At 42.6% G+C, this 23,565-nt stretch overlaps 1 protein-coding gene across 2 annotated transcripts in view; it reads right to left on the reverse strand.

Moving 5' to 3' along the window:
- Positions 1–23,565, reverse strand: part of Slc25a12 (solute carrier family 25 member 12) — a 91,650-nt gene that overhangs the window by 47,545 nt on the left and 20,540 nt on the right. Inside the window, exons 3-4 of one of the 2 annotated variants that reach the window (XM_059260681.1) lie at positions 18,340–18,482; positions 8,376–8,491 (exon numbers count right to left, since the gene is read on the reverse strand). In XM_059260681.1, the coding sequence (XP_059116664.1) occupies positions 8,376–8,491; positions 18,340–18,482 (259 nt within the window). Of the gene's footprint in view, positions 1–3,552; positions 3,657–8,375; positions 8,492–18,339; positions 18,483–23,565 lie in introns of those variants that run through there. The other variant, XM_059260682.1, reaches the window with a different exon arrangement.

Consider the following 23,565-nt stretch of genomic DNA (forward strand, 5'->3'; position numbering starts at 1 on the left):
TTGCCACAAAGCCTCAAAATCCCCCGAAAATCCATGATTATTAGTCTGAACTATTAAAATAGTTTAAGAGAAGTGAAATTAGTGATCCGCTTGTCAATGATGCACCAGACACGGCATGCTAACTTCTCGATAGGTACGAGTCACGCTGTATGATGCAACCAGAACTCTGTTGTTCATCTTCATGCACTAGCGAGATCATTCTTTCTTACAGTTTTACATTTATAATGACTGTTGCTTTAACAAGCAGAGACTGGGTAGACTAATTTAGAAGCTCATGCCAAAAAAAAAAAATCATTAGCAAAGTTAAGAGAGCAGGAAGCCTTTTAGTAAATGTCTTAAGAACCAAATTATTTTCCAATTAAAGTCAATTTTATTAGTGAAAGGGTTCTGCCATCAATAGCTATCAATTATCCTAAAGAATTAATAAACATGGGTTGAATGTTTTATAGTCACCTCTATGCCGTCTTCTCTGATTTCGACAGTCTTTGAATACAATGCCCACCTCCTAACTGACGATGGTATAGTGGATTCCCTTTGTCTTACATACCCTTTTCCTTAATGAAAGTGATGCGTTTGGGTGGAACTCTGAACTGGAACTGTCCTAGCAGTCTGGACTCAAGGCAAAAGCTCTAGTTTACAGGATGTAGCAAACTCGGAAGGAGGCATTGGATGTCACTGGGGAGATGGGATTCTCATCTTCTCTCTCAAATGGATGCAGGATTTCTCAGCTAAGTGGCAACAAGATCTCAGGGTTTTCAACCCAGGTCAAGTAAGTTCACTTTAAATAAACATAAACTAAACACTGCATGGGGTTTTTATTCTGAAAAGACTTCAATATCAACTCATGAGATGCTGGCTCAAATCGATGGGAAAGATCATCCTTAAAACTAGGCCTTGGGGATGTAGCTTGTGTAGAATGCTTGCCTATCATGTATGAGATCATGGATCCAATCCCCAATAGCCTCTACCCTGGTGGGGGGGACATGTAAGTGAAGTTTCAGGTTGTAAAATATGTTAAAGCTTATAAAACAATTGAAACAGTAAGGATTGTAAAATGTTTAAAATATGGACTACTAGAAAAAATGTTTTTAGGATCTATCTAATATAATTAGTCATTCTATTCCCAAATTAACTATTTACTTATTTTAGAAGTCTAACAAACCAGACATGAGAGCGTTGGCCTTTAATCCCAGGACTCGGGAAGCAGAGGCAGGAGGACCTCTGTGAATTGGAGGCCAGCCTGGTCTACATAAAAAGTACCAGGCCAGACAGGGCTACATGGGATATTCTGTCTCAAAAAAAAAAAAAAGTCTAACAAAAAAGGAGTTTAAACTAAAAGATAAAAAGCAGAATGGAATGCAAAATGGGATAACATAAATCACTATATATATATATATATATATATATATATATATATATATATGAAGTGATACTAAGATCACTAAAGAAAATGAGTTATTTCACAGTAACCTTCACTTTAAAGGTTGAAATGCACAACATTCAATTATTTAATTGGAAATGTACACACTGCTACATTGCAGGTCGGAGTCTACTTAGCATAAAGCTATCTCTAAAGCAAAAGATAAGGACAGATATCTGCCTAATTTTTATGCAACGGTAGATGAAACTGAATCCCTTTTATATGGTTTGGAAATTAAGTGTGAAAAAGCCTCAAATGAGGTCAAAGACTCAAAAGCCTTCAGGCAACAAACAAAAAATATAGTCTTTTCTATTTTTTTCTGACATCACCAAAAGGATATTTACTAACTAAATTGTCTTTATTTATGTGTTTATTTGTCGTATTGGGTATTGAGCCCAGGGCCTTAAGCATTTGAGGTAAACATCCTGCTACTGATCTCCACTCCTCACCCCCAATTCTTTTTAATTTTTTATTTTGAGACAGGGTGTCATTACCTAGGCTGGACCTGAACTCACTCTGAAGCCTAAGCAGGCCTTGAATTTACAATCCTCCTGTCTCAGCCTCCAAGTGGCTGGGATTACAGGCTTACACTATTGTGCCTGGCAGAGTTTTGTTTGGGTTGGTTTTGTTATTTGAAACAGCTTCTCATACTGTCACCTAGTATGGCCTTGAACTCTTGGCAATCCTCCTGCTTCAGCCTTCTGAAGACTGGGATTACAGGCATGAGCTACCATACCGGGCTCCCAAACTAAATGTATACAACGTATTAGAAAAAAATCTTAACAGTTAAAAACAAATTGTTAAAGTGGTGCTAACGATGGAACCTATGCCCCACCAATGCTAAGCAAGCAGTCTACCACGGAGCCATACCCCAGCCCTATAATAAAAGCTCTTTAGTGGGAAACTCTCTCTTACTAACTTCCTAGCAATCTCTGAAATCTTAGACCGCTGTTCAAGCAATTAAAATAGTGGTCTGAATTAGTCAGAGCAGGCTCTCAGATACAGAAGTGGCATTTCCCACAAGCAGTATTTGGGCATCTACCACTTCTCCCCCGATGGTCCCCGGACAGCTCTGTACGTGGTTTCAATTGTAACATCATCCGCCAGTTGATTAACTACTCCATGAGACTTTCAGTCCTTTTCATCACACCCCAGGCTGCAACTGGAGTCACTAGGGCAAATAAGACTGGAAACCTATCTTGGCATCTCTTGAGATGTAGTCTACAAATCTGGTCCATGATCCATCACCTGAAGCTGGCTCAGAATGTCACAGAGATGGCCAACTACTGAAGTCCAATTTATAATCGCCACTGTTCTTTCACTGGGGTGTGTTTACAAAACAAAATCATGTAAAAGTTCTAGAACTAAGGAGCATATACCTGCATGAGGCAATAGCTCCATCAGCTGCAGCACTTATCTTCGTGGGTCACCAGGTCTTGCCAGACCTGAGAGGGGGGACCATCATAAACCCCGAGCATACCTGAGTCATCTCACTGCTCTGTGGAACAAGCTTCCCACCCAAAGAGAATCCCGTCTTTCCAGTGGCAAACAAGGATTTTTAGTTCTAACTAGTACTCTTTACGAGCACTATTTCCGTGGCCACAGTTCTGGCCTGGCCTGACATCTTGGCAGCAAGATCATGATCCAGGAGGTTATACTAGGTTGGTACTGCTAAGAGAAACAGGAGTCCATTCATGTTTCTGACAGAGAAAACAATAGACCACTTTTTCACTTCCTGCAGAGAGCATGGGCTTAAGGGGGAAAAAGATGTCTTACAATTCCTTTGAAGAGAGAATTGGGGCCAGATAGCAAAAGTAGCTTGTCATTATGTTCTCTTTGCTCAAAAGGAGAGGAGCATGTGATTTGTCAGGAGGGCAAGTAATGGTGACAATGTGATTAAGGAAAAATGTTCCAAGACCTATATTAGTCAGTTTAGCTCTATCAGTCACTTATAAAGACTGGACTAGGTGAAATACACATTGAAACATATTATGTAAATATGTCTTAACAGAGGTTTCCATTTCCCCAGCAGCCCACACTGTGTCTCCCCATTCATCCACCCTCATGCCCACCCTGGTTCTTAAGGGCGCTTCCTCCAGGGTCTTTATCACCTTTCTGCAGTACAAAATTACCTCTGACCGGGGCTGGCACTCTTCTCCAAGACTGCCACCATGCCTGCTCCATGAATGAGCCTGGAAGGAGCTGCTGTACCAACGGTGTGGCCAGAGAACTCCTCCTGTAGGTATACAAGCCATCAGCCCCGTGACACAGCCCGCCTACCATCAGCCCAGCTTGACATCCTGATTTCAAGGATCCCAGCCCAGCAGGAGTCGCTGCTTCCAACTTAAAGGCTTGAGACCAAGCGTTCTTATTGCCAGGGGAGATTTTTTTTTTTTTTTTTTTAACTTCAACAGCCAGGTTTCACCTGCACAGTTCTTAGGGTGAAGTCAGAGAGGCCCTTAGGATACCTGTGGTAAATGGTGACTATCCTTGTGTACAACTGAACAGACACGACAGTGAGACTTGTGGATGTGCTTTTCAGTGAAGGAAAAATTGGGAGGAAAGAAGAGGAACAACTAGGAACCCGGAAAAGTGAACAAACAGCAACAACAATAACAACAGAGAAGATCAATGGCAGGAACTGGTGGAGGAAGTCCCAGCCGAAGCATGCAGACTCTCTCGGCTTCCTTCCGACTCCACTTCCAGGAGGGCATTAGTGTCCTGGGTGAACTCCCCCGGCACTCTGCGGGAAGGTGTCTGTTAGCCCCTTACCTACCTCCAGAAGGGATTACTGTGTGATCAGTCAAATAGAGCAGTCCTGTGCCAAATACACGCAAAGGGTCGTTTCTCAGGAAAGATGAGTTCACAGTTAAAGAACATCACAGAAGCCACAAGCCTCAACATTAACAACAGTCTACCATCAAGTGACGTGAACCCAGCGAATCCTCTCCTCTAACCTCAAACCTGAAGCTACTTTAGTAGCTTGTGTATTTTTTTTCCCCAAAATAGTCCTTTCTGTGATGTCTGAAAATAATATAAAGCATCTTAAAATTTCTTCCTGATTTAATCAAACACCCATGTGGCCCTACTGCATACCAAATTACCCTAGTCTTACGGTATTAGAATCCATATCTATAGTTTTGTCTCCACAGAGAAAGGGCACACACATACAAGGTTCTTGCTATTTACACTACCATGTCCGGACACTTGGAATAACAATGATGGTTATGTTTTCCCTTGAGAGAAAAGTCTATTTCAAAGGCACATGTGGAATACATTTTTTGCTTGCTGTATGCTGACACCAACACTGTACTATATCAAAAGGCACCCCTGATTTAGAAGGTTTCTACAGTATGGGCGTGTCCTTGGAAAAGTTCCTTTTGATGAGTCCCTGGTCCTCACAAACATGTGGGAGTGAAATGGTGCATGAGTGTTTGATAGAAAATCTAGAGCATATGGTATGTTTTATATTTGTTTATTAATAAACAGTTAAGAGGTTCTCTTGGTTTTGTTTGTTTGGGTTTATTCTTTAGAATTAAATCTTTGATAAAAATAATAAATACCTTTCTTTTTTAAAATTGAAATAAATACATGGCAGCAAATAACAGCGCTATGCAGTATTACCACTTAATGAAGATTAGGTCGCCTCTATCTATTCTACCAGCAGGATGCCAGCACACTAGTGGGTAACAGTGAGGCACAAGCACATGTACACTGTATCTAGCACACACCAGTCATGCAACGACCTCCACAAGGCTCATGCCATTTGGCAGTAACAGAGATACAGGCCATTAAGTAATTACCCACAGCATGCATTAAAAGTTCATTAAAGATTATCAAAGAGGAACGCTTTATTTATTTAAAAAAACAAAACAGACACAGAACTCTAGAAACCTTTCCTGAGCTTTCGTTCTGAAATGTATTACCAAGGCCTTGATATAAGCCCTCTCTCCAGAACGGAGGCACGTCTAACAACAAAAAGCCCCTTGTCTGGCACTCAAGTGAATGTCCAATGCTGCTATGTATAGAAATACTTGTTAAGATGCTAGGTTTAAATATATAGCTTGATGTGTATAAAAAACAGACCTAAAACAGAGGCACAGATAAGAACAGTATAAACAAATGCACAGATAACACGGCACTCCTGTCGGAGCCCACAGAATATAGCAATGGCAAAGTGACTGGTCTCCATTCTATTGCAGTTCGCATCCAATATCTCTCCTTCTTTTCCCTCGTGTGCACAAGAGAAAACTGTACCTTAAATAGCTCCAACTAAGAAATGGAAAGCCATTTGCTTCGAAGGATTTAACTCTAGTTACAGTGAATATCAAATTTCTTTTCCCTAAACATGTGTCTATAAATCTATAAGAACAATTCATTTTATTAAATGGATACAAACATAAAAACTGACCTTCCTCACATAAGTAAAAATCCTATAAAAATAAACTTCAAGTTGATGCAGAGAATCTGGAGTTTTGAAATGAGTGGGCCTTAGAAATCTTATTACATGGCATTTGCTGTAAGTAACAGTTACAATGTTTATTTCTTACAGACATAAGTCAAATATTCTCTTCTTTACTTTCAGATCAGTTGAGAGAGTTGCTCTAAGAGCTGGGCCTGAGCTCAGTGGCAGGATGCTTACCTAGAATGCATGAGGCCCTGGGTTCAACTCCCAGAACCACAAAAAAGGAAAGAGAAACGTGATCTACAAATGAATCCTCAAAATTAGAGATGGCGGACAGGAAGAGGAAAAGATCAAAGTCCTTACAAAATTCGAGGGAGGGAAAGAAAAAAGGGGTATGGAGAGGGGGTGGGAGAAACAGGAGGACCAGAGTGCTGGGCAAGGACCCCAGGATTTGTAGATAATCCGTAATAATCTTATCTGTACATTACGGAACAGAAAAAAGAACCTAAGACTCTGGGGTGGGAGGTTCCTATGCCCTTCATTCAGATCATGGGTGCTGTTAAAAACTCAAACTACCTTCTCATCCTGACTATATTTCTTAAACCCTAACTCGTAAATCATAACCTAAGGGAAAAGCAAAAGTCATAAAGTAATAAAGTTAGGAGCTATTTTGGTATATCCACGAGCTTTTTATCTCAGAAAGTAAGGTGTGTGTCAGCCACCCAACTGCTTCCTGTATTCATTTTAATCTCCTAATCAACAGTGACAGGGATCTGTTGATGGTCTGTTCAAGAAGCGTCTTCGGTGACACTTTAAAAAAGACACACATACAAGCTGGGGAAAGCCACCAAATGGAAGAGGGACAGTACTAAGGTAGGAGACAAAATAAATTAGAACGCGCGTTGGAGAAGCCTAATTCTTCATGTACACATGATATAAGCACAGGGAAACTGTCACTAACTCAGATTCATGCGTCCCAGTTTCCCCACGTCACAGAGCCACATTGGAAGGGAGCCACATGAGTACGTGTGCTACCCCCTGCAGGGGGGAATGCTCAGAAGCACTGCAGAGTGGATGCTAACTAACTAGAGACTGCTTTCTCTAGAGCTCTGGGTGTTCGGGCAAAATGGCCAGGGAGGACGCCCAGTTACATGCAGAAATGTAAAGAGCTCTGCAGAGTATTTTTAAATGAAAATGCTCCTCACAGAGGAGGGTTGAGCCAATGAAGAGAGAGTGAAAAAAATACCAAAGTAGACAGTGTGCCCACCAAAGTCACAGGCAAGGTGCAGCTCGTCCTTCTGATGGACCCGTGGTTCCTCACCATCCTCACAGTTATGGTGGCGCTGCTTCCTGTGTGCTGTTTGTTTTGTTTTTGAGATAAGATCTCCATATAGCCCTGGCTGTCCTGGAACTCACTCTGTAGACCAGACCGGCCTCAGACTCACAGTGATCCACGGCCACTGCCTCTCAAGTGCTGGGATTAAAGATGTGCACCACCATGTGTAAATCAAGGACGTTTCTATTACAACTATAGCATCGGAGGGAATAATCAATGATGTGACTGAGGGAAAGCCTGAATTTCAAGGGTCTCTCTACTAATATTTGTGGCAATTCCCACCACAAAAGGGGGTCAACCTCACTTGTAGAAGACGGAAAGTTGTGGAAATCTAACATCCCAAACCTTGCTGAACCGAACACTTAAAAGTGACTAAGATGGAAAATTTCATGTGATTTGTTTTTAACCATAAGAAAATACTGTTTTCAAATATCAAAAGAAAAAGAAATGGTAGAGAGGGGGGATCTAAATCCGTGGGAACACTACATTGTTTTTTAATTGAAAAATTGCTGAAGGAAAGATTAGCCCTGTTACTAAGCATCAACTAATTTCTACAAACGAGCACCTTTAGAGATGAATGATAGCTGAAAAAAGAAAAGAAAAATTCCAGTTGTATCCTTCTGAGACAATGTTCCTACCGAAGGATTTAAGTCAATGACAATTCTACTTTTCTAGGCTCTGTTTCCTACAACCAAGGCTCTAAAGTGGGGAGAAGGCTGTGGAGACTCTAATCTCACCTCAACTCCACCCCTCCCCACGCACCCACGGGTGGGAAATGGCAGAGTAGCAATTTCCCCAAGGTGTCGTAGAGAGCCTCCAATCTTCCTATTCCAAAATAAAGTAAGACAAAAGCTCTTCAAGAAGGGGGAGACAAGCACTGGCGTTTGTACTTTTACTTCACGGAGAGTTTTTGCCCAGGCTGGCCCGGAATGAGGAAAGCTCACCCGACTCTTTTAGGAAGTCAGAACATCAGTGTTTGAATGAGCTGAAGCGACATCATTCATGAACTCCTTCACCTTTTGCAATGGTCTGACTCTGAAGAAAGTAATGCCCACGTTTATACGTATAAATCCCTTTAGGAAACTACTCCTTCACTCATTGACTAGGCCCGAAGTAAACAGCAACGTGCATTCAGTAGTTACATTTGGGAATGTAGGGCTGGACCAGCCGTGAGAACGTTACTATGACTTATAACCGTTTTTGTTTCCCCTTACCAAATGTCACCTCTCCATTTCCACTCTTGTCAAACAATTGGAAAGCCACTATGAACATGGAATCTGGAGCACACAAAACAGACTCAAATGCCAAAAACTCTTGATAGGAGATCAACCTGGAACAAAATATAAAATATTACTGGGACTGGAGGGGTGATGGCTCAGCCTCACAGAGGACCCGGATTTAATGTCCAACACCCACATCAACCACATGTCCATCCAATGTCCTCTTCTGGTCTCCAAGGCACTCAAACACACATACATACGTACACGTACACACACACACACACACACACACACACACACAAATAAACTAAATATTTCTTTTAATTACTGGCTAGTAGAGAACAGGAAAATACTGGACCTTTTTATGAATCAGAGTTGGAGTTTAATAAAGACATTTTAATATAAGCTAAAGCATGAGGGTTAAGAGAAAGAGGCCCTCAGACAAAAGACACCCAAGAGCATGGGGGTGGACGTCTCGCAGAAGTCACAGAAAGGAAAACGTACCCTGGGTACCTGCTCCTCCAGAGAGAGTCATCACTACCAGGCATTTAGTATGTGTTGCTGTATGAACTGTAGCTCAGGGTAAGCAGGTGACAGATGAAGGGTGGATGCATTTGCAGAAGGGAAGGAATAGTGCATTTTTGTAAGCCCTTAACAAATTAACGAACGTGAGTATTAATCAATAGCTCCTAACACCACAGAGATAGGAACAGGCCAAAAATAAGCCTGAATTTGATCAATAGTCTCTCAACCCCAGCACTGCTGACATTTTTAGCTGGATAATCTTTTATTGTTGGGTCTTCTATGATTTGTAGCATATTTAGCAGTATCCCTGGGTTCTGCGCACGAGATGTCAATTTCATCTCTCAGTTGTGATAACTGAAAATGTCTTTAGATATTGTCAGAGATGTCCTAGAAAACAAAATTACCCCCATTGAGAACCAGTGATTTAGAACTAATCATCAATTGAGAGAAAATGTAATGCACAAAGGCACATGTTAACTGCTGCCACAGAAAGGCCGCCTAGAGGAAACCGCAAGACGGTGCAGGGGTCCGAGAAGATAACATTCAGAAAAGACGCTCTCCCGGCCTCCGTGCCGTCTTCCCTGAAACTCCTGCACCACAGAGCGAAGTTCAGGAAGAAGTGAAAGTACATGAGAAGAAAGATGGCGCAGAGGTCCCTGTAAATGAGCTTGTGCAGCCCTGGGGGTTGGGGGAGAAAGGAGGGCATGCTGGTACACATTGTTTGACTACACGCTACTGTCTGTCATTATCTCAACGATCCAAAACTTCACCATCAGACCACCAAGTGCGCCTCTGAGAGACTGCTCTGCTTACAACCAAAACAGTCCCTGTTGACCCTCTGCCTCGGACCTGGGTATTCCACTTCTCTCACGTGTGCCCAAGTATAACTCAGGTACACTAAATCATCTCCTTCTCACTGTCTTGGCTGAAGAATCTCTATCTATATCTAGACACTTATATGTATACACACACATACATATTTAGTGACTTCAAAATGGGTGTGGTGGCACATTCCTATAATTCCAGCGCTGGGGAGATGAGGCAGGAAAATTAAGGAGCTCAATGGCCAGCTTCTACAATATAGCAAGTTCAAGGCTAACCTAGGCTACATGAGATGAGAGGAGCTGGGAAGCTTTTAGAAATACAAAAAAAAAGTATTTGTACATAAATTATGCCATCTGGAGCTTTCGGCAAAATAAGCCAAAGGACAGAAATTTAAATGAAATAAATTCAATAATTATTTTGATAATTATCAAAAGTGATGAGAACAAGAAATCACTACATTATTCTGTTATGTTTAAAAAGACAATGATATGTCTCTAATGAACCCTCAAAACAAAAGGTAAAATCTCACATTACTGAATTTCTAGAACTTGAGCCCTAAGATATATATTTAGTGAGTTCTGAAATTAACCAGCAGTCAAAATAACACAAAACTGCCTTTAATGACGCGTCATGGAGCACGCATGTGTCAGCTGCAGGAACCAAAGCACCCTTATCACTGTGATTCCATGTTTCTGTTTACTTCTTTCCTTTTCTTTTTGACAGGGTCTCACATAGCCCAGGCCAGCCTCAAAGTCTCCATGTGGTAGAGGATGACCTTGAACTTCTGATCCTCCTGCCTCCACCACCTGAGTGCTGGGACTACTGGCTTGTGCGCCTACATGGCCTGCAAATTACAAAACCACCGTCCTAGGTCTTTTGAAAGCCTGTCAAAGATGGTTTGACTTTAAAGCAAGTAGGGTACAATATCAAGAACAGAGGATGCCCTGGACAAGTTCCTTAGCCTCTCCGTTTCCTTATATGTAAAACTTTTAACATTTAAGTCTCAAGCTAATTTTGAGAAATCCATAATGTAAAACATATATGCTCAATGCTTGGCACAAAGAGGCATTACTGTACTTTATCTATAATCACCACCACTGCTATAAAATCAACCCTAGGGCACCATCAGATGTAGGTTTACAGAGAGGGTTGGCACCCGGCCTCAGAGGTGGACCCTTAACTTCTAAAGGTGGGATTTGGGATCTACCCACCTCGTACTGCTGGCAGTCTCCCTGTAGCCTCCCCTGAAAACCATGATGCCACTGGGCTGTGGTGGCGTATACCTATAATCCCAGCGCTCAGGAGGCAGAGACAGATTTCTGAGTTCAGGGCCAGCCTGGTCTACAGAGCATAGTCCAGGACAGCCAGGGCTGTTACAGAGAAACCCTGTCTGCGGGCGGTGTAGTAGTGGGAGACGTGGTGCCATTAACACAACACAGACCTCACTGACAGTCCTAGGAGTTTGGAGCCTACAGGGCACACTGGCCCTCAATGCACCCCAGCTTTTGTGGCCATTGATGTTCCCCCATCTCCATCGGCAGGAGAAAGTCAGGCAGGGGACAACTCGGCAGGTCCCTGAAATTGCCAGGTGTGACCCCCAGTCCTGACTCACCTACTCTTTTTGGTTTGTTTTGTTTTGAATTATTTTTTAGTTGGCTTTTTCTGCTATTCCTGTTGCAGCATACCAGAACCAACCACACATTCCTCAAAAGCAACAAGCTGGGTGAGGTGTAGCTAAGCATGTGTGAGGAGGCCCTGGACTCCATACCCGGCTGCAGGAGGGAGAGAAGGATGGAGGGAAGAAAGGAAAAGGGGAGAGAGAAAGTCAATATGGGGGGCTGGGCTTGAGTGAAACAAAAGGCCAGCCATGAGTGGGGTGCTGAGACTGACTAGAGCGTGGAATGCCAGGAAACGGGGGCATAGGCAGGGGGTACCAGAAGACTCATTAGCCACACACTTTTAAATGCCTGAAGTTTCATAATGAAGAATGACCAGCATCATTTCTTCTGACTATAAATATAATTCTAGAGCGGTGGTGGCGCACGCCTTTAATCCCAGCACTCAGGAGGCAGAAGCAGTCGGATCTCTGTGAGCTCAAGGCCAGCCTGGGCTACAGACGTAGTTTCAGAACAGCCAGGGCTACACAGAGAAACTGTCTCAAAAAAAAAAAAATGGTAATAATAATTCTAAAACTTAAAAACAATAGATGAGCTGATTATCTTTTTTTTTTAATGAACCAACTTGCAACAATTTGATTTTTGTTGTTTTGTTTTGTTTTTTGAGACAGGGTTTTGAGTCTATGTAGCATTGGCTGTCCTGGAACTGGCTCTGTAGACCAGGCTAGCCTCGAACTCACAGAGATCCACCTACCTCTGCCTCTCGAGTGCTTAGATTAAAGGCGTGTGCCACCTCTGCCCAGCAACAATTTGATTTTTTAAGTATTCAGAATTGGGCATCAAAAACACAAGTAACTCTGAAATACAGAATGCATCACTTTGGAACATATTTCATGCTCAGTAATAAAACTTTATTTTTTTATAGGAGAAAAATCAAAGATTAGCTCCCTATCCAGCAAAGGCCGTAGCTGCTGGCTAGCAAGTGGAATTTGTCCAACAGACATGTTTTCTTTGGCAAACAAAGAATTACTTTTCCAGATGCACTTGTTGGCAACATTAGGAAATCCTAAGATTTCATACAAATATCCAGCTTTCTGATTTCCCTTGACAAATTGCAAGCTTGGGCAACAGGAGGTTCTTGGTCCTAAGTGACATTTGGTAGCTCTTGGTGCCAAGCAGGAACTGCCTCCAAAAAGACAGCTGTAGGCCTTGGCTGCCGATGCCTCAGGACACTGGTGACTCACAGAGATTTACTATGTGCAGCAAGCAGCCCTATTAAAATACAAGCCTGATGGAACCTGCTAAACTGATACATTTTGCCCATCAGCATACTCAGATCTCCACCAAACTACTGAGCAGCCAGGGTATTGGAACCAGTGGGACACATCTACAGCCATTTACTTTCCTACTGGTCCATCTGCAGGAGAAAATCAGGTGTGGGATAGCTCACCAGGTCCCTGGACTTTGCAGGATGTGCACCTCATCCCTGGCCAAGTTCCACCTATTTTTTAAATTATTTTTATGGGGTGCAGTGCGGGTAGGGGGCACACTGAACTCCTGACATTCCTGCTTCTGTCTCCTGTGTGCTTGAAATTTTTATTTAAAATTGCATATTTTATAACTTTGAAGTAACAAATTTTGTGACTGTGTAGTACATTTTCCCACAAAGTCCCTTATCAGAATGAAAACTAATATAATGCCAAAAATGTTCGTTATTTTTATAATTTTCTACAAAATTGTATAAAATAGCCAAGATTTCTACCAAAATGAATGGATCTTCAACATGCATGGTAAGAAAAAAAAAACCCACTCATGAAGGATCAGAGAAAAAACTGGGTCTTCCCAGTATAGCAGATAGAACTTCCAGATGAAATTCTGACTAGACTAAATATAGAAACCACTATCCTAGAAGTTACAGTTTCAAAGAAGCAACTGTCTAAATATTTCAGATCAGATCACATAATAGTCTCTGTGATCTGTGTTTAATGCATAAAATCATTTTGCTTTCCATGACACAACCAGAACTCCCAAGTTTAAGCCACAATCTCACAAATAACACTTGGCCGATAACTTGACTTTCAGACAACCCAGCAGGCTATTTATACCACACGATGCTGCTTCCGCGTGACTCTGTATCAAGCACCTTATTTCACCGTCTAATGGTGGACAGGGGATGGCAAGAAAGAGCCACTTCCTGGGCTAGAAAACATCAGGGGAAACACTATGTTCTTTTTTTTTTTGGGGGGCTCGGAAAGTTTCAAAAGCAAAGCAAAAGACTTAACCTGAAGGCACTGAGATTCCAAAAGCAGGTCTCAGATCTGATCAACAAAGGAAGACTACTGACCGCTCCTAACCCAGCTCTAGCTCACACGTCAGGTTACTTAAACTTGTCTCTACTGATTCTACTCACTCGCGTGGCTTCCCTTTGCCAGGGTGATTCTAAGTAATGTCACGCTGCCATCAAGTTACATCCTGTAGGGACTCAGCATCAAAAAACCGTAACAGGCCGGGCAGCAGTGTAACAGGTGGCGGGGGTGCACACCTTTAATCCCAGCACTCAGAAGGCAGGGACAGGAAGATCTCTGAGTTCGACGCCAGCTGGTCTACAGAGCAAATTTCAGGACAGCCAGGACTACACAGAGAAACCCTGTCTTGGAAAACAAACAAACAACAACAAAAACTGTAACAGAACCTTTAACTCTGAGGCCAGAGTAAAAGTAACAATTTCATTCTAAGCCTGAGGCCAGAGTAAAAGTAACAATCTCATTCTAACCCCGAGGCCAGAATAAAAGTAACAACTTCATTCTAAGCCTTCATTCACTGTCCTCGGTAACAGTGACAGCAAGAAAGAGAGAATTGGAGAAGGAGAAATTAATGATGAGAGATTACAAGAAAAGAAGACCGGTTGTTAAGAGAACTAATTGTTGATTACCAAGAAAGCTGATTAACCACTCTGAGCCTCTTTTCCTTAATTGTTAAACAAAAGTGACTTCTCGGAATGAGTCAAACATTACCAAAGACTTTGATTCTGTTGGATTAAGATGTAAACCCGAGCCGGGCGGTGGTGGCGCACGCCTTTAATCCCAGCACTCGGGAGGCAGAGCCAGGCGGATCTCTGTGAGTTCGAGGCCAGCCTGGGCTACCGAGTGAGCTCCAGGAAAGGCGCAAAGCTACACAGAGAAACCCTGTCTCAAAAAAACCAAAAAAAAAAAAAAAAAAAAAAAAAAAAAGATGTAAACCCTTAACTATAATACTGAGCCTTTCCGAAAGCCTGAGATTTCTCCCTAGAAAAATTCTGATACAAATCCACCCATTCTGCATTATATTCAGGAAGTTCAACAACTTCTAAACACCATGCATCCATAAAAAGGCAAGAATCCAAGTCTTCTGAAAAATTCTATTTTTTTTCTCTGTTTCTGGAAGTAATTTGTGGGCAAAGTGAGACTGTCTTGAAAAAAATGGAAAAAAAAAAGTGTAAAGGGCTGCCAGGTGTGGTGATGCCTGTGACCCAGCAGTTGGGAGGGTGAAGCTGGGGGATTATCATAAGTTTAAATACATATCTCACAACCACCCAAAAAAGAAAACCAAGAGTGAAAGGGTATCTTTAAAAGGTAAATTCAGCCAGTTGTGGTGACACACACCTTTAATCTCAGCACTGAAAGACAGAGACTGATGGATCTGTAAGTTACAGGCTAGCCAGGGCTACATAGTGAGACTCTGTATTTAAAAAAAAAAAAAAAGAGTAAACTCAATTCAATATTACTAGATTATTCACTACACAAAGTTATTACTGATACACTCTGCCAAATTAATACTTGGATTCTACTTGACTTCATGAAAAATGCCATACTTTAACAATGCACTTCAGCCTACAAGAATCATCTAAAGTTTCAAAGAACTAAAACAAGATGGTCACAAAAGGCGTGAGGTATTTATGTGAAAACTGGTCATTCTAAAACCATGTCTAGAACTGGAGAGATGTCTCAGAGGTTGAGAGCACTGGCTGCTCTTCCAGAGGATCCAGGTTCAATTCCCAGCACCCACATGGCAGCTCACAGCTGTAACTCCAGTCCCAGAAGATTTGATGCTCCTGCCTGATTTCCTTGGGCATTACCTGCACACACATACATGCAGGCAAAACATGAAATAAAAATAAAGGGAGGCTGGGCGGCAGCGGTGGTGGCGCACGCCTTTGATCCCAGCACTTGGGAGACAGAGCCAGGTGGATCTCTGTGAGTTTGAGGCCAGCCTGGTCTACAGAGCAAGATCCAGGACAGGCACCAAAACTACAGAGAAATTCTGTCTCTAAATAAATAAATAAATAAATAAATAAATAAATAAATAAATAAATGGAGAAAAATAGGGCCAAGTGTGGTGACTGCACAGCTTTGATCCTGGCACTCAGCAGATAGAGGCAGGTGTGGGTTCAAGGTCAGCCTGGTTTACATAGTGAGTTCCAGGACAGTCAGGGCTACACAGAGAGACTCTTGTTTCAATAAATAAATACAAAACCAGGTCAACAACAAACATACCAATATTTTCTAAAAGAGCAAACTGTATGTGCTACCTTTAATAATTCAGAAAGAAGAATTCTAATTAAATACATTAATTTCCATAGACCTTCTATCTAACCACTATTTAGACTCTATAAATGACCTGATCTGCAGCTTGGGAGCTGACCTGACATTTTGGTGTTCTTTTTGGTTTTTTGGTACACACACACACACACACACACACACACACCGCCCCAGATAGGGTTTCTTTGTGTATCTTTGGCTGTCCTGGAACTTGGTATGTAGACCAGACTGGCCTGGAACTCACAGAGATCCACCTGCTTCTGCCTCCCAAGTGCTGGGATTAAAGTCCCCACCATGCCCGGCATCTGATTTGACATTTTTAATACTAGACAAAAATGTATAACTTTTATCCAACACCTGCCATTTACAATGATGCATCTTTCCAAGTTATTAAAGATGCATTGAGTAAACATTTGTTGAATGTCCCAAATTTCATGCACTGTGCCAAGTTCTGTGAGACAGTAAAAATGAACTCAGAATCGGCTCTGGCAGGAAGGAACTCTTGGCCAGTCTGGCTACTTCAACCATTATAGTACTTGGCTCCCTAGGTTGCTCCAGACCAGTCTTGTCTTCTCCACCCTTCTTTTCCAAAGCATGATCATATTTATAGTGATGGATAAAGATAAAGATGGATCTTCACTGCCCAGCTTTTCACTCAAGCACCTCTACACCTAGGGGAAAAAAAATCCTGGCTAGGGATAAAGCTGAAAACTGCCATAGTGAACAACTGTTTTCTTTATGTAACTCAATAAATATTGTATTTGTTCCATAATCCAGCCCCATGCAATTTTACTAACATTTAGAGCGCCCCTTGAAGAATGGACTAACTCCATAGTAAGATGAATCCTTATTACTTCTGTAACTTCACACCCACACACTACCAGGCTAAAAGGACCCCAAGACTGGGAGTCACAAGACACAGCAAAAGCCCAGCACATACACAGTCCCCAGTTTCACCCCAACTACATCTTCTGCAGCAGCAAAGCAATGCCACAGTTGTTGCACCAAAGTACTTACAACACAAATTCCCCACTGCTTACACACACACACACACACACACACACACACACACACACACACACACACGCTTGCATTCTTTCATGTTCCTTGGCAATCCTTTCTCCCTCCCTGGAATTCCTCCCCCTCTTTGTCCCATGGGTTTGTTCAAGTGTCAGCTCCCTGGGATGCTGTCCTAACTGAGAGTTAATGAAGCTTCCTGGGTCCTTCTACTTTCTATATTTATCATCACTGTCTTACCCCAGAAATACTGACTTGCTTTTACTTTGTCTGGTCCTCTCTTTCCCACTAAACTATGAACTTATTCTTAAGGCCGGCAACCTCATTTTATTCATGCTTATATTTATAAAGCCCAATAGTACCTGGCAAATTGTGGTGTTTAACGTAATGTTTTCCAACTAAATAAGTAGACACATGAATACAGGCCACTCCCTAAGTTCTTCATAGTGCTTGCCTCCCCCTAACATGCTATAGTTTACTTTTTATTTTATTTTATTACCTTTTGTGGCTTGCTTTCTCACACATTCTAACACTAAGAATAATGCCTGACACATTAGCAGGCACTCAATATTTTTCAAATAAAGGAATAAAAAAAAATAAAATTCGCTATAAGGAGCCCCTCCTGATGAGATTATCCAATATAAAATATGGCTTCTCTCATGTAAACTTATTTTTTAAGAAAATAAGAGGTGACAGCATGTTTAATAATGGCAGTAAAGAACACCATTTTGTAAGTTTCAAGGGGAAGATATTGGTTACTATTACAACTCAAGATACAGGGCCAGAAAGACGGCTCAGTGGTTAAGAACACTTGCTACTCTTCCCGATAACACAGATTCAGTTCCCAGCACCCACACAGCAGCTCACAACTATCTGTAACTCAGTACCCGGAGAACTGATGCCATCTTCTGGCCTCCTCACACACCATGCACATAGTGCATATACACACATGCAGGCAAAACATTTACATAACATAAAAATAAGTACATCTTTTAAATAATTCAAGATGCAAGCTAATCATAGTGATGGACCTTTAATCCTAGCACTCAGAAGCAGGAGGAGCTCTGTGAGTTCAAGGCTAGCCTAGTCAACATACTGAGTTCCAGGCTAGCCTGGGCTATATAGTAAGACCTGGTCTCAAAAAAAAAATGATATGAAACTTACAGCTTTACATTTTTTTTTTTTTTTTTGGTTTTTCGAGACAGGGTTTCTCTGTGTAGCTTTGCGCCTTTCCTGGAACTCACTTGGTAGCCCAGGCTGGCCTCGAACTCACAGAGATCCGCCTGGCTCTGCCTCCCGAGTGCTGGGATTAAAGGCGTGCGCCACCACCGCCCGGCCAGCTTTACATTTTTAATAAAATATATGACTAATTTTCAGAACAGGTATAAAAGTTCTTACCCATCCTTGGTTTGGTCAGCTACTCCTGCCAAGAGCTGCACAATCTTTGGGTTGCTGTTTGGATCATTATACAGGCCAAGATAGCGCTGAACGAAGTCTTCTGGGGTCATGTAATGTTCTCCATCCACCTCAGTACTGGCATACTGAAAAACAAACAAAAAGGCACTTTGAAAAAGGAGGATGATTCAACATCATGTGGTGGCCAACAGTTGTCTGGGGGAAAGTAAACCAAGTTACGGTATTGAAATCAAAATAAGGATAATAAACGTGGATATTGATTGCCTCTGGGTAGTGAAAAACCAAACACCCAGATACCAATTTAAGATCACAGTAAAGAACTGATGTGTGGTCAGCACTGATGAACCCTGGAAGTCTGCTGGGTGAAATGAACCAGACACAAAAAGTCCACAGTGTAGGACCCCATTTACATCCAATGTCAACAAAGGTAAGGCCATGGAGGAGAACCCGGAATTATGACTGCCAGGATCTGAGAGAGGGAAACAGGAGCTAATGGCTAAATGAGTGTGGGGGTTTCTCTCTGAGGATGATGAACGGCTTCTGGAATTACATAATGGTGACGGTCACACATTAGAAACATTTAAATTAAAACCACTAAGTAGTGCACTTTAAAATGATCACAACAGGAACCTTTATGTCATGTGACTACTTAATCTCAATTAAAAATACATGAGATGGGGCTAGAGAGATGGTTCTGGGGTTTGAGTACTGGTTGCTCTTCCAGAAGACCTAGGTTCAGTTCCCAGCACCCACACAGCCCCTGACAACAGTCTGTAACTCCAGTTCCAGAAGATCTAACTCCCCCTTCTGGACTTCTAGGGCACTGCAACCATGTGATGCACAGACAACATGCAGGCAAAACACCCACGCACATAAAATAAAAATAAATGAATTTTTAAAAATAAATAATAAAATAAAATACAGAGGGGTTGGCAAGATGACTGAGTTCTTCTGACAATCATCAGCCTGACGATCTGAGTTCAAGTCTAGGGAGTCACACAGTAAGAGAGAATCGATTTCCAAAAGCTGTCCCCCAACTTCCACACAAATGCCATACCACACAGCCACATGCAACACACACACACACACACACACACACACACACACACACACACACACACAGAGAGACACACACACACTAAATAAGTAAGTGTAAAACTACATGGGCTGAGGAATACAGCTTTCCTATCATGAGTTTAATCTACTGCACTGCAAAAGTAAAATAAGTAAGTAAAAATAAAAACGTTGGTAAGATAAGAGAAACCAGAAAAACTAAGGTAAGTGAAAGAAAGGCCAAGGCCCCGAAGGTGAGCTCACAGACCCCTCACTTCCCAGATGCAGCCTTTGGCCGAGAGCCCATGGGGGGGGGGGTGGCTGCAGGCGGCACAGGCTGCCATTGAAAATGAAACTACTGTGTTCTAAAGAGATCTTCCATTAGTCCAAGTCCCAGTCACTGGAAAAAGAAATAAAAAGTCTCTTACATCTCATGTCAATTTTTTAAAAGTATGCTCATCAAAGAAACCCCTTATCATTTCAAGGACTCAGTGCATGGGGCCATGACCAAGAGTCATTACCAACAAAGAGGTAAGATCAGGGAGTTTCCCAAACTGAAGACTAGAAGAACTCATTAAATGTCATACACACACGCAAAAAGAATTAATGTAAAAAATCTCACCAAGCCTCCCTCACCCTCATAAAACTTCAGGACAGCAAAATAAAAAAGAACAATCCTAAAAGTCCCCAGAGAGAAACACTGGGTCAGAATAAAGTATTAGGGGAACACTTGTTGACAGTGGATGGAGGCCCGAGAGATGATCTCCGACCGGGAATTCTGAACTCTCCACCAGAGGTAAAATTAGCTACACGATTTTGAGATCTCCATACTCTCACCATTACTTTTGTGTCTTTGTGTCCCCCTTCTCAGGAAACTGTGGACTTTTTGGTACATGGATTCATTTGGGATGGGCACACGTGCCACGGCGTGAGTGTGGAGGTTAGAGAGCTACTTTCCAAAGTCAGTTCTCTCCAAGCATCAAACTCAGGTCACCAAGCTTAGCCCTGGTGCCTCCCTTGCTCGGCTAGCTCGCTGGCCCCAGGGGAGTTTTTCTTCTTTTAAGAGAGAGCGAACTAAATCAAAGAGAGTGTGTAGGAATCAGGGGCAGGCGATCTACTGAGGAAATGGGCGAGGAAACTAGGACCAAGGTGCTGCAGCCCTCCAGGGTACCTACTCCTGATTGGGGCAGACAGAAAGCTGCAGGAAGCAAAGCCTAGGACCAAGGTACTGCAGCCCTCCAGGGTACCTACTCCTGATTGGGGCAGACAGAAAGCTGCAGGAAGCAAAGCCACCAGGAAAAACCTAAGACCAGATTACCCAAGGCACAGAGTGAGAAAGAAAGGGATGCTGGGAAGAATGTAAATCTGCTCAGAGTTCTGCCTTCATCGCCTATTTACTCCTTCACCTTGGCCGTGTGTGTCTATACCCCCTACCCTTACATACCTGTTTACTATTCACCTTGGCCGTGTGTGTCTATACCCCCTACCCTTACATACCTGTTTACTACTCACCTTGGCCGTGTGTGTCTATACCCGCCCCCACCCTGACATAGCTGTTCTCCCTTTCACACATATCCCCTTCCAACACTGTAATTTACCATCTCCCGCCTAAAATGTCAGAGGAGAATCTCTGTCTAGCTTGTTCTCTAATATGCTCCTAGAAACAAACACAGTGCTTGGTGCATAGTAGGCACTCAAAAAAAACACCCACTGAATTAATGAATCAGCAGTAGGTATATAAACAAGCAAATACAAGTCTGATCATCTTTAACTATGAAAATGCATTTTCATTGGGCAAAATAGGAAATATCCAAAGTAATGACTTGAGCTCGGGTGGTGGGGTCGCACACCTGTAATCCCAACACTCAGGAGGCTGAAGCAGGAGGACCATAGGGTGTGTGAAGACAGCCTGCATCTGGTAAAGGCGTTGGTTTACCACCAAGCCTGACAACCTGAGTTCAATGCCCAGAACCCACAAGGTGGGAGGAGAGAACAGAGTCCTGTAAATTGTCTTCTGACCTCCACACGTACACCGTGTGAGCATGTGTAAGCACGCACACACACATCATAAACAAAATGTGTTTTAAAAATTGTCAGCCAGGCATGGTAGCAACACACCCGAAATCCCAGCACTAGGGAGGCAGAGGCAAAATCAGGAGGATCACCCCCAGTTCAAGGCCAGCCTGTTCTATGTCACAAGGTCCTGTCTCAAACAAACAATCGAAAAAGCACAACGTACCTCAGAATAAACTACTTGCACTCAGAAAAATGTTGAGACTGAATAATGATCAAACGTTATAACTGTTTTGAGAAGAACGGAGGATAAACCTGAAAGTTTAGTAAGTAAGCTTGCCTAGCTCGGGCACAAAGCCCTGGGCTCAATCCCTGGTACTTAAGAAAAGAGAAAAACCTATAAACATCAGCATAAAAATATAAAAGGAAATACCAAAATAAACAGCTAACGGAGGTTCAAGTGGCTGCCTCTGGGGGGTAAGACAGAGAAGGATCAGGACAAGGACTGCTGGTTGGCTTAACTATTTCCAATACCTGTGAACTGAGTAAACCATCTGCCCTTCCAACCAGGAGGGAATTTAAACCAGAAATGTTCCCTTTGTCTTGCTCTGAAAACATCAAAGGTCACACTTGAAAAAAAAAAAAAAATCATGTCAACTTGCAAAAGAAGGAGCCTAAGGTGCACTTCTTTCTTTACTAGCTGATACAATCAAGAGCACTTGAGAAGCGTCACCCTCCAAATGAATCATGCCCTGGCCACATGACTACCAAAGCCATTCCTGAAGAAGCCTTGTGTTTAATCCTGGCTCTATCACAAATCAGCTCATGTGAGTCTTTAGACAAGCTCCTTCTTTCCCCAGGACTCTGGATCATGCACGCTTCTGTGCAATGAAGATAAAGTAACTCTTTGATATATTGAAAGAGTGGGTCTATAAACAAAGGATCAAAAACAAAAAAAAAAAGAAAACCAGGGACTAGTGAAACAGAGCGGCATAACAGCACTACATAACTGCTCTTGCAGAGGACCTGCGTTTGGGTGGCTCACAAATGCCTGTAACTCTGGCTCCAGAGGGATCCAACACTTTTGCCTTCTGAGACACTCATATTCACATGTACATTACCCACCCTCTCCCGTGTGTCCCCCCCGCCCCCCCCCCGTCCCCCCAGTGAGCTAGCCAAGCAAGGGAGGCACCAGGGCTAAGCTTGGTGACCTGAGTTTGATGCTTGGAGAGAACTGACTTTGGAAAATAGCTCTCTAACCTCACGCCGTGGCATGTGTGCCCACCCCAAATGAATCCATGTACCAAAAAAAGCCCACAGTTTCCCGAGAAGAGGGACACAAAGACATAAAAGTAATGGTGAGAATATGGAGATCTCAAAATCGTGTAGCTAACTTTACCTTTGGTGGAGAGTTCAGAATTCCTGGTCGGAGATAATCTCTCCAACACACACACACACACACACACACACACACACACACACATACACACACATACACAGTCAAAAATAATAAAAAATCAACCTTAAAAAAGGAACTGCCCGGGCAGTGGTGGTACATGCCTTTAATTCCAGCACTCGGGAGGCAGAGGGAGGCGGATCTCTGTGAGGCCAGCCTGGTCTACAGAGTGAGATCCAGGACAGTCAGAGCTGTTACACAGAGAAACCCTGTCTTGAAAAACCAAACCAAACCAAACCAAACCAAAAAACCTTATAAGATATTAGCAGTATCTGTAAAGGAATTCTAGCCTCTGATAATAAATGTTGTCTACTGGCTCTCATTACACACTTCTTCCCTGTGCTTCCATCAACACTTGCCATAATAGGACACATGTTGATTTTTTTGTTTGTTTTTGTTGTAGAAACAGGGTCTCCGGTATTCTGGGCTGGCCTCAAACTCACTATAACCTTGAACTTGGGATCCTCCTACCTCCAACCCATCATTCCCACCGCACCTCCGACCCCCCAGTTCTGGGATTACATGCACGAGCTACCCTGTAGGGCTGGGGATCAAACCAGGGCTTGATGCAAGCTGGGCAAGCATTATCGACTGAGCTCCACCTTCAGTCCCTGGACAGGTTAACAAGAACACAAAAATCAGCAGAGCTAAGGACAGGCAGCAGTGGAGAGAAGCACAGGAGTCAT

The sequence above is a fragment of the Peromyscus eremicus genome, chromosome 4 (genome assembly GCF_949786415.1).
Source record: "Peromyscus eremicus chromosome 4, PerEre_H2_v1, whole genome shotgun sequence".
Taxonomy (NCBI): Eukaryota; Metazoa; Chordata; class Mammalia; order Rodentia; family Cricetidae; genus Peromyscus; species Peromyscus eremicus.